We start from the raw sequence: 13,965 nt of genomic DNA, 5'->3' as shown, positions 1-13,965 counted from the left end.
TTGAGATTATCTAGAAAACGAACTTAAGGGTAGAATTAAAGTGAAGCGGAGAGTGTGGAGAACCGCAGTGGGGTAATCGGGTGATTCTTATTGTATTGAAGTGAAAACGCACTTACTTTATCACTTTAAATGAAATAGGATATTCGAATCGTCCAATCGGTTCTGAGACGAGTGCTCATAAAAGATTATCCGGCGCGTAATAGACGGGTTAATAAACAGTGTGTTTATTAGAACGATACCACTACAAAGCAGACTTCAAAAATCGTTATTAACATATTCAACTGGCCATAAAACATTCTCAGAATCTAGTAATATAAATCCAATGCATAAAAATAAGATTTGCTCAATAATAAACTTGTTAGAAAAGAAAATATCAAAAGAATTCTAGAGTATATTCTATGATTTATAAAAAAAAGTGGCAAACGTTTCTATTTGAATAGCTCTGTTTAAGGAGTAAAGTATTTCTCTATCCCTCCATGTTTTATTCAATTAAGACAACAGGAAAAACTCAAGAAATAAAGGAGTTTCCACTTTTAATTAGAACTTTTTCAACAGTATAAAATAATTAATTTTCTATATTTACAGTAGTTTCTTGTACAATTGGTTTTTCAATGGTAATATTCAGTATTCCCTTAATTCCTTTATGAAGTCTAAATGACGTATCTAATATAGTCTTTTTTGAAAATACAAATTCCAAGGACAATTCTTTTTTTGCTAATTCTAAAGCATCCTCTAATGTTATTCGATCCAATAATGATCGTTCTAATTTAATTTCACATTTGTCAACGCCATTAACCTGACATAAAAGTTCTAAGTTATAATCATAATCAACTTCTGGCCACTGTTGATCAAGTACTGATTTCTCCCAAGAAATCTCATTTGAATGATTTAATCGATTAGGTGCTTCCAAAAATCCACTCCATAATTCTGATGCAAAATGTGGTGCCATTGGAGATAATAAAATAATTTGTGCAGCCAATGCTCTCTCAAATTGTAAACTTTTGGCAAAAACATATGGTGGCATTTTTCTGATACTATTTGTGAGACCTTGTTGTTTGGAGACAGCAACACTAAGTTGTTGGGAAATATAGTAATTGAAAGTAGTTCCCTTAATGTAAAAATTTCTAGAATCGAACATATATTCTTCACATTCCTTCTCTTTCTCTTTGTCAATTGCATCTGGTGGATTGTTTCTATATTTCAGAAAAGCTTGAACAGTTAGCCACAGTCTTTTCTGCCAATTTATTATACCTGGAAATGTGTTGCTATTCCAATTTCTATGAGAAGTAGGGGCAACGTCTGCCAAAATAAGTAACCTTGTAGTATCCACTCCATATTCTTCAAACATAGCAGATGGTTCTACTCCATTGAGTTTTGATTTACTCATTTTCTCCCAAGTCATTACTACTGGGGCTCTAGTTTTTTTTTCTATTGCTTTATTTTTCTTACTATCTAAAATCTCTACTTCGTCAGGTGGTAAATATTTACCAGTACCCTTCAACCTAAAACTTCTACCCATAACCATCCCTTGCACTAACAATCTTTTAAATGGTTCCTTTTCTGGAATCAGTCCAATATCATGTAAAAAATAACTCATGAATCTAGCATAATATAAATGAAGGACTGCATGCTCCTTTCCACCAATATATAAATCAACAGGACTTATCATATCTGCTTTTTCTTTATTGAATATTTCTTTCATATTATGGGGATCTATATAACGTAAATAATACCAAGAGCTGTCAACAAAAGTATCCATGGTATCAGTTTCCCTTTTAGCTTCAGCTTTACACTTTGGACATGGAGCATTAACCCAATCCTTACATTCTGCCAAATGTAAGCCACTCCTTTTCTCCTGGAAGGATAGTAATGGCAACTTAACTGGTAATTCTTCTTTAGGAACTGGCTGTGCTCCACATTTATCACAATGAATAATAGGAATTGGGGTCCCCCAATATCGTTGACGAGAAATAAGCCAATCCCTTAACTTTGCACTACTCCAATAACCTCCAATGTTTTTTGCTTTTGCTTCATCACAAACAGATTTTCTTATTAAATCTAAACTTTCACTATAATTTATTCTTTCAATCTCATCATAAAGAATATTGTTCTTTTGAGCAAATAACCTAGCTTTTTCACAGATAGCTGGAATTCCTGTAAAGGAATCTGAGCCTTGTAAATATTCTATATCATCACTAACATAGATTGGAATATTTTCAGAAGTGAAGGGATTAATCAATGTCATATCAAGTTTAAAAGTTTTATCAATATCAGATAATTTATCATTTAGACTCAAAATAGAATGTTCACGTCTTACTGTTATAAATTTCACATGATGTATATATTCAGGGTTGGGTGTCCACAATCTAATACACTCGTCGCTATTAGAAACATTAAAGTCAAAAACTACACCATCACAGTCCCCAATCCAATGTTTTTGTAATTTAATTATATCCCTCCAATCACTAAGTGAAGAATCATTCAGTCCTTCCAAAAGATCTTTTGCATACTTTGTGGTTTTAACAAACCACTGTTTGAATACTTTTTTTTCAACTTTAGCACCTGACCGCCAGGAGCATCCATTTTCATCAACCTGCTCATCTGCTAAGACTGTACAATCTATAGGATCCCAATTGACTAAAGCTTTTTTTTGATAAACTAGTCCTTTTTCTAATAATTTCAAAAATAGCTCCTGTGTCCATCTGTAATACTGAGGATCTGAAGTATTTATTTCTCTATCCCAGTCAAAACAACATCCTAATAGCTGTAACTGAGATTTCATTTGTGATATATTATGTTTTGTCCAATCTTGAGGATTTATTTGATTTTTAATAGCTGCATTTTCAGCAGGCAGCCCAAATGCATCCCAACCAATAGGATGTATAACATTTTTATTGTTCATCCTCTGAAACTGTGCAACCGTATCACTTATCGTATATACTCTAACATGTCCCATATGTAAATTACCTGAAGGATAAGGAAACATGGATAATACATAAAATTTTTCATCAGTACTGTTTTCTTCAAATTTTCTAGGAGGTAATTTATTTTTCCAGAATGTCTCTATTTTGTGTTTAACATCATTAGTTAATTCATTATTCCATAAGTTCAATCCAGAAATAGAACGAAGAAATACTTTCTCAGATGTTCCTTGATGTAATTTCAACTTTTTAGATGATATTACTCTTAGGAAATGCATTCTGGAAGAGTTGAATCACTTATGGGATCCAAAGAAGTTTCTTTTAAATTATATTTCACTGTAGCTGAAACACAGTCTCAATTATCTATAATTTTGTACGTTATTCTTGATTTAACTGGATATCGTATCCCATGTTTATAGGATCAAAAGTCAAACCAGGATGTCCAGTCTAGGATTAGTGAATTACTTAGAATATATGTAGACAGAACATTATTAATTTTCTAAAGTGTTCTAAGTTCTAAAGTAAAATATTTTATTTTATATTTATAGATTATAATTAATAGGTTATCCCGGTTTAGGTTATGATCATATGAACTATGATGCATAGAATCACAGATTACTAGTTAGTCTGTGATTGAATCATATTACTTGTTCTGGCCCTCTGCAGTTTCAGTCTGCACCAGTAGGCTGTACTAACTTTTGTTGTTGATAAAATTGACTAAATTGAGGTTATAATTATTTTTGATTTATTTATTTGATATGTAAACTGTAATGATTGATGAGTGTGGATAAAGTATTTCAATAATTAGGCAATAAATAATTATTTGAAAATGTCGAAAGAAGAGGAAAATGTTCATATTTTGGAAGGAAGTAATAATCAGAAAGGTGGCCTTTTTGTAAAAACAAAAAATACTACACCAACCTTCAAAGTTCCCCAAAGATCGTTGTTAGGCTTAGATAAGCTTGCAGCTGCTAAAAGAAGGGAAAAGGAAGAAAGTTCTAATAGTAATACTGAAAGTTCAAACACTTTAGGAAGTTTAAAAAAACCTTCAGAGGGTAGAAATTTCCGAGCACCCCAATCAGAAACTCCTACTTACACAGGGGGTGTAACAGAACAGGCAAGGAAGAGGTTACTGGATAGATTAGATACCAGTAAATGGAGAGAAAAGGGTGTATATGCATCAACAAAGGAATTAAAACACAGATCTAGTAAATATGATGAGAAAAGAGAAAGCCAAAATGATAAGAAATATGAAGATAAAGAAAGAAGAAAATATAGAGATGGTGATAGAAGAAGGAATTTCAATTACAGTGATCGTTCTGATCGTAAAAGCTCTCGAAGAGAAGTCTATTTCAAAGATGAACCAAGTACTCCTGATCTGAGGTTTGTTTTTCAAAGTATATGTTTTCTTTTTACACAAGTAATAATACCCAGTTTTTATTCTTCTATGGGTAAGATTTTCCTTATGTAATATTGTAATTCAATAATTATATTTTGAAAATGTCTTAGCTTTTGTTGCTGTATGTACGGACGGTGTTTTTGCATTACTTGAATTGGTTTACTTTTAAATTGATAGAAAATATATTCTTCTTTTTTTAGGAGGGGTTAGTGCTAATATGTTGTAATTTTCAGACGCCACTCTATTACATTCATAAATACAGAATGTGAAATGATTCAAGTTTTTTGTGTACTTTGTACTAAATTTGAGAGCTAAAGTAACGACACTTTCTCCAAAGGTTTTTTAATTTGTGTTTGATGCACATTTTGAAAACTAAGCTGTCATCAGATTAATGTACTATAGGATTATGTCATCAGAACTCTTCATCTGTATAATCCAACAGATAACAATGACATAATACATCACATCTCATATGTATAGAGTTTTGGGCAAGGGCGCAATAGGCTCATGAATGAACGAGGACTCAAAAGCTCACGATGCCAAGACAGTCCATTCTTTCAATTCTTTTATGATTGATCTTTCTCTTTTCAACTGAGTTTATAATCCATCTCACTTTTATTATTCCAATAAGTAAATATTGGCAAAATACAAGCCACATCAGTGCTCTTTTTGAATATTTTTGAGTGCTTTAATTTATCGAAATCTTAAAGTTACTTAATGAAAGTATTCCATTCTTGTTGAAATGTTTCAACTGTTTAAGAATAATTTGCTGTTGAAATTTTTCCAGGATTTCTAAATGATTTGTCCAGTTTGTTTTCAGTATTTCAATATGGGAAAAATTGCTGGAATATTTTCAAGATTGAACATTAAAAAAAAATAATAAGCTAGCCTCAATTTCATCATATGAATGTACTACCTAAATTTTTTTCAATTTATTTTTTTCTTAAGGGTAAAAAGTGATGTTTCAAAAACAGCATGGGAAGAAGAGGATACAGGATACCAATCAAGAAAATCAGCTTGGGATTATCCTACACCATCCCTTTACAAAAAGGAGGGTGATTGGTCAGAAAGGAGCCACCAATCTAGGAAACATGACTATAGTGAAAGAGATCATGATAGGAAAAGTAAGAGATCAAAATATGATGACACACCAAGACCTACTCCAGCACATCGATATAACTCTTGGATGAAAGATCGAAAAAGATCTGGAGCAACCCCTGGCGTATCTAAAGATGATAAAGTCAAATGGGATGCAACAGTAGATAGAGAAGCTTGGGAGGAAGAACAAAAGAGAATTGACAGAGAGTGGTACAACATAGATGAAGGTTTGTAATTAAACAATTAGGAAAGCACATACGTGAAGTTAGAAGGTTTTGAGCACTTGTTCATTCATGCATCAATTGCATAATTAGAGATCACTTAATTGTATACATATAGGTAATAATATGGTCTCCAAGTGTGCAATTGGCGCATGAATAAACGAGCAGCCAGAAACTTTTGATTTCACATCAGTGTTTTTCTTTCTTTTTTTAATATTTTCTTTGAATTGTAGGGAAAGAAATATCGACTTTGTTAGTAGAACTGAAGGAATTATAGATCTCAAGTGACTTTCTACTGATCTATAATTCCTTTAGTTCTTCTTGAATTTTTTATGATTCTGCTGTTCCCATCAGCATGAAAATCTGTAAGATGCTTGAAATTGTTATACTTCATATAATCACATTTGCAAGTAGTTCCTATCTGTTGTCATTGAAATATAATCTACTTGAATTTTTTATGATTCTGATGGCACTATTTGAATAGAGTTTGACATAGTCATTCTAAATATACATGCAAAATCTCAACCTAATTGGATTAGTAATCAAGGAAATATTGGGTATTTATTTTAAAATATTCTTCTTGAATTTTATATGGTTCTCATAATTTTTCACAGAGCTTGTAATTGTTGTTTCATATCAACACCCAAAATCTCAACTCCGTGGGTTTTGTGGTTTCCAAAATAATGGGAAATTCATTTTCAATATTCATGAATATTTTATAGTTTTGTTTATAATCATGGAATTTAGCATGATACTTTTAATTAAATTAATTAAATAATTAATTGTCATTCTACATCCAAACGAAAATTTTATCTCAATAGAATCTGCAGTTTTGAAATTAACAAAAAAACCAAAGTCGGATTTTGCCCATTAACGAACTCAATCATTCAAGATCTGAACCTACTGGATGGATAGAATCAAATTTGAGGACGGATTCCTCATCAGTGAGTAGAACCTTATCGTTTGAGGAAATTCACGTCTCAAAGTGTGAAAATTACAGGCATTTTGACGAATCTCAATTTTATGTGAATTTTTATATTTTTTTCTGTATGCCTCCAACCTATAGGAAAAAAATTTTGGTATTAATTATTTTCTTACTATGGAGCAAAAGAAGTATCAAATTAGGTGGAGAATTATCAGTCACCAGGAACAATTACTACAGAATTCATTTGACTGGCTGTGATTTGATATTCACAAGACTGAAGAAGAAATAGAAATTCCTGAAACCTTGTTGTTGAAAAGTGTATATTGCACTTGTTGTTTCTGGTGACTGAAAAACCTCCACCTTAGTAGCAATAGGAACAATAAAAGCCTCAGTAAATATCAAATTATTAATTTGTTTGATTGAATAATAATCAATTTTTCTTCACTTTTTGATTTCAATACAAAATATAAAAAGGGATATTTCATATTGATGCAGTCTTGTTTAATATTTCTTTGTAATAATTGTAATGTGTTCAGAGTATGACAAATTATAAAATATAATTTACAGGGTATGATGATGAATGTAATCCATTTTCAAGCATCAGTGAAGAATATACAAAGAAGAAGGAAGAACAATTGGAACAAAGGAAAAAAAAAAGATTATCTGCGCAACAAAGGCAAATAAATAAAGATAATGAATTATGGGAAAGGAACAGAATGCTGACCTCTGGTGTTGTTCAATCTATTGATTTCAATGAAGATTATGATGAAGAAACCCTAGATAGAGTGCATTTGCTTGTACATAACATAGTACCACCATTTCTTGATGGCAGAATTGTATTCACTAAGCAGCCAGAACCAGTTGTTCCAGTCAGGTACAATATTCTATATTTAGAATTTTCTATTGAAAGTTTATTTTATTTGATAACGAAAAATTTTGTCATCTTGTCTCATTCAAGGGGGTTCTAAAGTTTTTTAAATTAATTTTTTTGGGGCAAGATGTATGTACTTCCTTTCTTGGGAGCTATATAATAATTTCATATATATAGTGGATGAAGTAAGGAACAAAATTCACAAATAAATCCATTATTGAATATTTTCAAGCAAAATGATCAGACAGATAAATTTTAGTTTTTACTTTATCACCTTATGGCATAAAATTTTACTTATGACGTCATTATCATGATAATCTTTTTTTAAATAACTATCCCAATTTTTTTGGTGATTTATTACCTAATGATGATGTAAAAAAATTGGTACTGTAGATAATAATTTTTAATTTACTGAAGACCTTGGCCGAAGTGTACAAAGTATTGACACTCGTATGGATCAGTGCCAAATGGTCATGCACCGGAGCATAACTTGAACATTTGCGCTGATTTTCGTTTTTTTTTTTGGGTTGAATGAAGATTTTCTTCTAAGATTGTTTAATTTTTAACTCTCACAGTAAATGTGTTATTTTCTCAAAAAAAATTTTATCTACGGTACTAATTTTTTTACATCATCATTTAGGTAAGGGGTTGTCCATTAATCACGTGAGGCTTGAAAGGGGGGGGAGGGGTTTGATAAAAATCACGAAAATATCACAAGGGGGAGGGGGGGTGTAGTAAGATATCACGTGTATTTATTTTTTCGTCAAACGCGCGATTTTTAAACAAATATTAAGCGGCACGGCGCGGCGTGTAGTGACCTTGACTACATTAAATATATTCATGTACTAGTACAATACATGTTTTTCCTATGATTACACTTTTCGTTTATTATTATTGTTATGGCAATCAAAAAAAACTTGCAACCTGGTGTAGACATTTTTATTATGGTCCTTAATTTCAGAAGAAAGATTATAGTTTATACCTGTATTTAAATTGAGTTAATATTCAGAAAATTTTAAGATTCGTTGTAGGTACTAAAAATACACGTGATGTTGAGAAGGGGGAGGGGGGGTGGTCTTAAACCTCACTACGTATCACCAATGGGGGAGGGGGGTTTAAAAAATGCTAAAAAAAGATCACGTGATTAATGGACAACCCGTAAGTCCAATGAATCAACAAAAAAAATGGGAGTTGACATTTAAAAGAATATGACGTCACTCTGTGAAAATTAATTAAGTCATAAGTAAAACTTTATGCCTTAAGGTGGTTAATTGAAAACTAAAATTTTCAATTCTGCTTGAAAACATTCAAGAGGAATCGAGATAGAAAAGATTGAACAAACAGTTTTTTCTTTAATTGGGGTGATTGACATAATAAAATCATTTCTGTGTTTAATTTCAGTCCATTTTTTGTTCCACCATAAAGTTTCAACCAAATTCAACAGGTTGATCAAAGTTTTTTGAAACCTGCAGTCGGGAGTTTACAGAATAGTAAATTTATATGTACATATTATGCTAACTATGCAAAGAATTTTCGAAGATAGAAACATTCAAAGTTAAAAGTGATTAATTATTAGTATTGGAAGTAGAACGTTGTGGAGAAACATGTTTTGTTCAATTATTTTTGCAGTCCACCTCTTTTGTCTTCTGAAATTTTGAATATTCAATTGGGGATGTAACTTAAATAACATGTTTTTAAGGGATCCAACTTCTGACATGGCAATGGTCGCAAGAAAAGGGAGCCATTTAGTAAGAATCTACAGGGAACAAAAAGAGAAACGAAAGGCCCAAAAAAAGCATTGGGAACTAGGTGGTACTAAAATAGGTAAAGTGCTATAATGTGTTACTAAAGAATAATCCTTATAAAATTAATTTTGAATGCAGGAAATATTATGGGTATCAAGAAAAAAGAAGATGAGGAAGACAAACGGTTCAACAAAGATGATGATAGAGCTGATTACAAAACAGATCAAAAGTTCGCTGAACATATGAAAAGTCAAGAAGGAATGAGTGATTTTTCAAGGAAAAAGAGTATAACTGAACAAAGAAGATTCTTGCCAGTCTTTGCAGTTAGGCAAGAACTTCTAAATGTTATCAGAGAAAATTCTGTAGTCATTATTGTGGGTAAGTTAAAAACAATTACTGAGATATTGATAAATTAACATGTCTGATTTGCTATTTCATTTAAATTATTCTAGAAAGAAAACTTCCATACACCATACTCATTATCTTGTATCTCGTAGAACTAGATCATTAGATATCGAAAATCATGGAAATTTCTGGATAATATGTGATAATATTTTTTTAAGATAGAGTATTACAAAAAATTGTTAACTTTAAAGAATAAAGCATAGATAAATCTCAGTATTAGCACAGGAGATGTGGCGGGGCATTATGTATAATAATAATATGTAATACAGTCGAACCTCTATAACTCGAACCTCTATAACTCGAACCCCTCTTCAACTCGTACTCTCTGAGCGTTCCCTTCACATTCTCGAAAATTCCCTGTATTTCGACCTCTATAACTCGAATTTCTATAACTCGAACACCTCTTCAACTCGAACTCAATGATGCGTCCGTTCAGAGTAAAGATCTCTTTAAGTCGAACATTCGAAAACAATCAAATCGGAGTTTTGGCTTCTTGCCACAAGGTGTCAGCGTAGCTGGCTGAGATGCTCGCGTTACCGACATTTTAGGGTATTCCCCCAACCAAGTGTGAAATACCGCGAATGAAACATCATAACAATAACACCAATCTGATTCTGGAATGAAATATGTTTGGAGTTGGTGAGATGTCGAAGCCGCGTAAACTGAAGTCTTTAACGATCGGAAAGAAGTTAGAAATTTTAAAAAAAGTGGAAAATCGTGTCAACAGAAAAATCATTTGCCAAGAATATGATATTCCGAAAAGTACATTATGCACTATAATAAAAAACAAAGATACAATAGCTAAGTTTGGTGCAGAAGTGAATAACCCTTGTGTAGTGAAGCGAAATAAGCCTAAGAAGAAAGTGAACACTGCATTGATCAAGTGGTTCGAAGCTTCAAGAAAAGCAAATTTGCCAATCTCAGGGCCCATTTTGCAACAGAAGGCATTAGATTTTTCCAGAAAATTGGGAGATGAAAATTTCAAGGCTAGCTCGGGATGGCTTGAAAAATTCAAAAAAAGGTAATGATTCTTATTGTTTCTGTTCGATACATGAGTACATGTTTATTTTTCCCGTTTTAGACATGGTGTATTGCAAAAAAAAGCGTGTGGGGAAAGTGCTGCTGTTAATCAAGAAGAGTGTGATAACTGGATTCGAGATGTTCTTCCTACAATTTTAGCTCCTTACGAAGCTGACGATATTTTCAACGCAGATGAGACTGGGTTGTTCTTCAAATGCTTACCAGATAAAACCTTAACTTTCAAAAATGAAAAATGTTACGGAGGCAAATTATCCAAGGAAAGGGTGACTCTTTTATTAGCAGCAAATATGAGTGGCAGTGAGAAATTGAAACCTGTAATAATAGGGAAAAGCGCAAAGCCACGATGTTTCGCAGGAGTGAAATGTTTACCCCTTACTTATTACAGTAACAAAAAGGCCTGGATGACGAGTGAGATATTTGAAAAGTGGTTGTTGAATCTAGACAAACATTTCCAACTTCAAAATCGTAGAGTTCTATTACTGATTGACAACTGCCCTGCTCATCCAAATATCGATCATCGATTGAAGGCAATAAAGTTGATTTTTTTTCCACCCAATACGACATCAAAATTACAGCCTCTTGATCAGGGAATTATAAAAAGTTTCAAATTTCATTATAAACGCAGGATCTTACAAACAGTACTAGATGGATTTGAGTCCAATGGCACTATCCCCAAAATTGATCTCTTGGATTGCATTCATACGTCGGCGGCAGTGTGGAGAGTAGATTTAACCCAGGAGACTATTCAAAACTGCTTCAGAAAGGCTGGTTTTGGGACACATAACTTCTATGACTATGAAGACGAACTGCCGCTATCAGAATTGAAAAAAATTATGACCAGTGAACAAAAGGTAGCTTTAGATCTCCAAGAGTCTGTTTTTAAATGTTTGGAGGTATTGAATGCTGATGATAAGGTTTCTTTGGAGGAATATATAAATGTGGACGTGGATCTTATAACAAGTGAAAATCCTTCAGAGGATGAGATCTTGGAATATGTGAACAATAAACAAGAAGACTTGGAAAATTTTTCAGAGACCATACCTGAAGATGACGATGAAGATGACAGTGTAGGAGCTGCAAGACAAAAGCCTTCTGACGCTGAAGTTGCTAAAGCAATTGAAACCATTCGGCTTGCGTTTTCAATGAATGAGGCTGCAACTGATGACGATTTAACTCTCATATTCGAAATAAGCAAGAAATTTGAAGCCTATCGTCTAAACAATAAAACATTTAGGCAAACTTTAATAACTGATTTTTTTTAATTCGTTATTGTTTTAAGATCATATTCTAGTTTGGATGATTCAAGTTATCAGAAATGAATTTTAGTTTGTTATATTATTATTATGAGGTAATAAATTTTTTTTGGAAAGTATGTGTTGGATATTTCTCTAAGTTGAACTCTCCATAACTCGAACTTTTTTCGCTTTCCCTTCAAGTTTGAGTTATAGAGGTTCGACTGTATTTATAAATATATAATTTTTTGATAATATGCTCGAATTTTCTACGATTCTGAACACGAAATTTTGCATAAAGCTTGAAATTGTTATTTTATATTTACTTGCAGAATTTCAACTAGGTCGTATCTGTTGTCGCCATGATATAAGATTTTTTTTTCGATATTCTTCTCAACATTCATTTGTGTAATAGAGATCAAAAAATAACAAAAATATACAGGGTAGTGATAAAGTATGGAACCAATTAAATATCTTTTGAACGAAAAAAATAATATTCATGAAATTTTGCAGGTAAGTGCAATGGCGCAAAATGCATCTGATGTGCAATTATTTGTTGATAAAATACTTTCGGTTAAACCGGAAATACCCTCAACTTTTTTAATTTATATGGACCTCCTGTATATCTTTACAGATGTTGAAAGAGCTTGGGATTTCAAATGTGCACATACTGGGTTTACTGTAGAAAATCTAATAAAAACAAAGAATAACTTACTGTTACTTCTAGTATAGCTGAATTTATTTTGTGCAGACTAATGAGAATGTTGTCATTAACAAAATTAGATCAAATGTTCAAAATGCCCGCTGTTCACCTTCTGACAATGTACTATCCTATATTCCTATTAACAAATTTATGTGTCACTCTTTCCAAGACCTCTCCTCATATATTAGTTTCGTCAATAATATCCCATAAAAATTAAAAAAGTGGAGGGTATTTTCATTTCAACCGGAAGTATATTATTAACAAACAATTGTACATCAAATGCATTTTGCGCCATTACACTTACCCGCAAAATTTCATAAATATTGTCCTTTTCGTTCAAAAGATATTTACTTAGTTCCATACTTTATCCCAACTCTGTATAAACATCAATTGAGTTCTAAGTATCTTCTTAGGTTACGGCACATACTTTTAAAATTGTCATCATTGGTTTTATCATCTGGAACAGAATTGTATGAACTGATGCTATTGTAAACTGAGTTGTACTGTAACTTTGTTGTTCAAATGAAATTACTTATCCTGATATATAATTTTTTTTCATACCAGTTGAGAAAATCTTTATATATTTTTTCTGATTCTCTCTGATTTATGAGATGTTCGATTCTTTTGGAATTTCAATTATCATTTAAAATTAACTTTTCATTATTATTATTATTTATTAATCATTGTTGATACTATTCTTTCTATGATTATTTATATATTATTAGTTATTTGTTCTAACAATTTGAACTTAATTTTTTTCTCTATAGGTGAAACTGGAAGTGGTAAAACAACACAATTGACCCAATATCTGCATGAGGATGGTTACAGTAAATTCGGTATGATTGGCTGCACCCAACCAAGAAGAGTGGCAGCGATGTCCGTGGCCAAGCGTGTGAGTGATGAAATGGGTACCGAACTAGGAGATGAAGTTGGTTATGCCATTCGTTTTGAAGACTGCACATCAGAAAACACTGTTATAAAATACATGACGGATGGTATTCTATTGAGAGAGAGTTTGAGAGAACCCGAATTAGATCACTATAGTGTAATCATTATGGATGAGGCACACGAGAGATCTCTCAGTACAGATGTACTTTTTGGACTGCTAAGAGAGGTGAGTCATAAATTAATTATTGTCAATTGTTATTTGAAAAATATTTGCATGCCTATAAAATTTATTTTTCATATTTTTTTTTCTTGAATTTTTTTTTGAGATTAGTTACAAGACTATTTGATATGACAACTGAATCAGCAAAAAATCTATTTTGAAAAATGATCGAATTAAGCATCAAAAAAATATATTATTGTTGATAATCATTTTGATATGAAATCTTCGTTCCTTGAATGTCATAGTTCACTATTAGTTCTATATTTTTTACATACATTAATTTGTTGGAATGCATT

The 13,965-nt window shown here is 32.0% G+C and overlaps 3 protein-coding genes across 3 annotated transcripts in view; 2 read left to right on the top strand and 1 right to left on the bottom strand.

Annotated features, from left to right (window-relative positions):
* Positions 1–516: 516 nt before the first annotated feature.
* LOC123674179 (probable leucine--tRNA ligase, mitochondrial) lies at positions 517–3,422 on the bottom strand. The gene has a single exon (XM_045609099.1). The coding sequence runs from the start codon at positions 3,197–3,199 to the stop codon at positions 566–568; it is 2,634 nt and encodes an 877-aa protein (XP_045465055.1). The 5' UTR covers positions 3,200–3,422; the 3' UTR covers positions 517–565.
* Positions 3,423–3,619: 197 nt separating this feature from the next.
* LOC123674174 (pre-mRNA-splicing factor ATP-dependent RNA helicase PRP16) overlaps positions 3,620–13,965 on the top strand; it is a 30,953-nt gene continuing 20,607 nt past the window's right edge. Inside the window, exons 1-6 of the mRNA XM_045609095.1 lie at positions 3,620–4,304; positions 5,269–5,645; positions 7,132–7,438; positions 9,135–9,259; positions 9,319–9,558; positions 13,329–13,675. Of these exons, the coding sequence (XP_045465051.1) occupies positions 3,751–4,304; positions 5,269–5,645; positions 7,132–7,438; positions 9,135–9,259; positions 9,319–9,558; positions 13,329–13,675 (1,950 nt within the window). The 5' untranslated portion in view covers positions 3,620–3,750. The remainder of the gene's footprint in view (positions 4,305–5,268; positions 5,646–7,131; positions 7,439–9,134; positions 9,260–9,318; positions 9,559–13,328; positions 13,676–13,965) is intronic.
* LOC123674175 (tigger transposable element-derived protein 4-like) lies at positions 9,846–11,998 on the top strand. Its single transcript, XM_045609097.1, has 2 exons — positions 9,846–10,606; positions 10,667–11,998. The coding sequence occupies exons 1-2, from the start codon at positions 10,212–10,214 to the stop codon at positions 11,886–11,888; spliced, it is 1,617 nt and encodes a 538-aa protein (XP_045465053.1). The 5' UTR covers positions 9,846–10,211; the 3' UTR covers positions 11,889–11,998.

This window comes from Harmonia axyridis, chromosome 2 (assembly GCF_914767665.1).
Source record: "Harmonia axyridis chromosome 2, icHarAxyr1.1, whole genome shotgun sequence".
Classification (NCBI taxonomy): domain Eukaryota; kingdom Metazoa; phylum Arthropoda; class Insecta; order Coleoptera; family Coccinellidae; genus Harmonia; species Harmonia axyridis.
This window is presented reverse-complemented; position numbering and strand designations above follow the sequence as displayed.

Bases quoted from the DNA above. Each gene is read 5' to 3' on its own strand.
- LOC123674175 (XM_045609097.1), top strand. From the start codon at position 10,212: ATGTTTGGAGTTGGTGAGATGTCGAAGCCGCGTAAACTGAAGTCTTTA. The intron at 10,607-10,666 runs GTAATGATTCTT...TTCCCGTTTTAG, and splicing joins CTTGAAAAATTCAAAAAAAG to ACATGGTGTATTGCAAAAAA.
- LOC123674179 (XM_045609099.1), bottom strand. From the start codon at position 3,199: ATGCATTTCCTAAGAGTAATATCATCTAAAAAGTTGAAATTACATCAA.